This window comes from Condylura cristata, unplaced genomic scaffold (genome assembly GCF_000260355.1).
Source record: "Condylura cristata isolate star-nosed mole 26May11 unplaced genomic scaffold, ConCri1.0 scaffold00087, whole genome shotgun sequence".
NCBI lineage: Eukaryota > Metazoa > Chordata > Mammalia > Eulipotyphla > Talpidae > Condylura > Condylura cristata.
The window spans coordinates 131,635-132,715 of NW_004567188.1; the positions used below are offsets into that span (position 1 = coordinate 131,635).

Here is a 1,081-nt window from a genome sequence, read left to right on the forward strand (position 1 = left end):
GCCTGGACGCTGCGCTCTGGCCCCGAGACGCCTCGGGCCGGCCCGGCCTGGTGTCCTGACGCCGCCTGGCCCCCGCAGCCACTCACTCGTAGGGGATCTTCCTGAAGACCAGGTGGTCCAGCAGGGTCAGCTGTTCCGCGAGCTCCAGCGCCGAGTGGCTCTCGAAGGGCTCCGCCTTCACCCCGTCCGCCTGCGGGTGCGGTCAGGCCTGAGGGCGCCGGGAACCCCTGTGGCCCTGCGGGGGCTGGGGAAGGCCGGGCTCTGCCCCCAGGGCCGGAGAGTGGGGCCTGTGCCCTCCGCTGCCCCCTGGGCAGGAGCAGCCTGGCAGAGCAGGGTGCCGGAGGGACACGGGGCGCCCGGCGGCTTGGCCTGCGGGGCCCAAGGGGCCGATGTGTCCAGCTGAGTGCATGCGGGGCCCACACTCTGAGCCTGGCTTGGGGCCCAGGCTCCCCCAGGTCTGGCAGGCAGCTGGGCGCAGGGCTCTGGGCCTGGCCAGGCCCCCTGGGCGCAGCCGGGGAGCGGCCACCCTGCCCAGACTCGGCTGCGGCCCCGAGGTCAGTCTAGGGGCCATGGGGGCAGCTCAGGTCCCCGCCGGGTTCTGGAAGATGCAGCCCTTCGGGGGACTCCGGGCTGGGAGTGTGGGGAGCGTATGGGGAGCGTATGGGGCGCGGGGGTGCCTGCCCCTCCCAGGGCCGGGAGAAGAGCCGGAACCCCACGGCCTCGCTGGTGCCTGGGACCAGGTGGCCAGGTGCCAGACCGGGCAGTGAGCAGCAGGGCCGAGGGGCCAGTCTGCCTGGCCCTCGGCTGCCAGGCTTGCAGCTCTGGGGTGCTGGGGACCCGGGGAGCACACCTGGGGAAGCTCCCGGGACCACGCCCTACGCCCACCCTGGCCCTTAGCGTGGCGGCTGCCAGCTGACCCCTTGGGTGGGCGCCTGTCTGGAAGATGGATGGAAACAACTGGGCCACCGGTGCCCAGGGCACGCGGCCGAAAAGCCTGCCCTCCCTCGGGGGGCAGCGGCGGGGTCAGGGCCGGGGAGAGGGGGAGTGAGTGGCGGCTGGACCTGCGCCAGCAGATGCGGGG

The 1,081-nt window shown here is 74.2% G+C and overlaps 1 protein-coding gene across 1 annotated transcript in view; it reads right to left on the minus strand.

The window, feature by feature from the left end:
* The window catches only part of LOC101632388 (ras-specific guanine nucleotide-releasing factor 1-like), a 43,565-nt gene that overhangs the window by 30,817 nt on the left and 11,667 nt on the right, over positions 1-1,081 (minus strand). Inside the window, exon 16 of the mRNA XM_012734885.1 lies at positions 87-190. Within this exon, the coding sequence (XP_012590339.1) occupies positions 87-190 (104 nt within the window). The remainder of the gene's footprint in view (positions 1-86; positions 191-1,081) is intronic.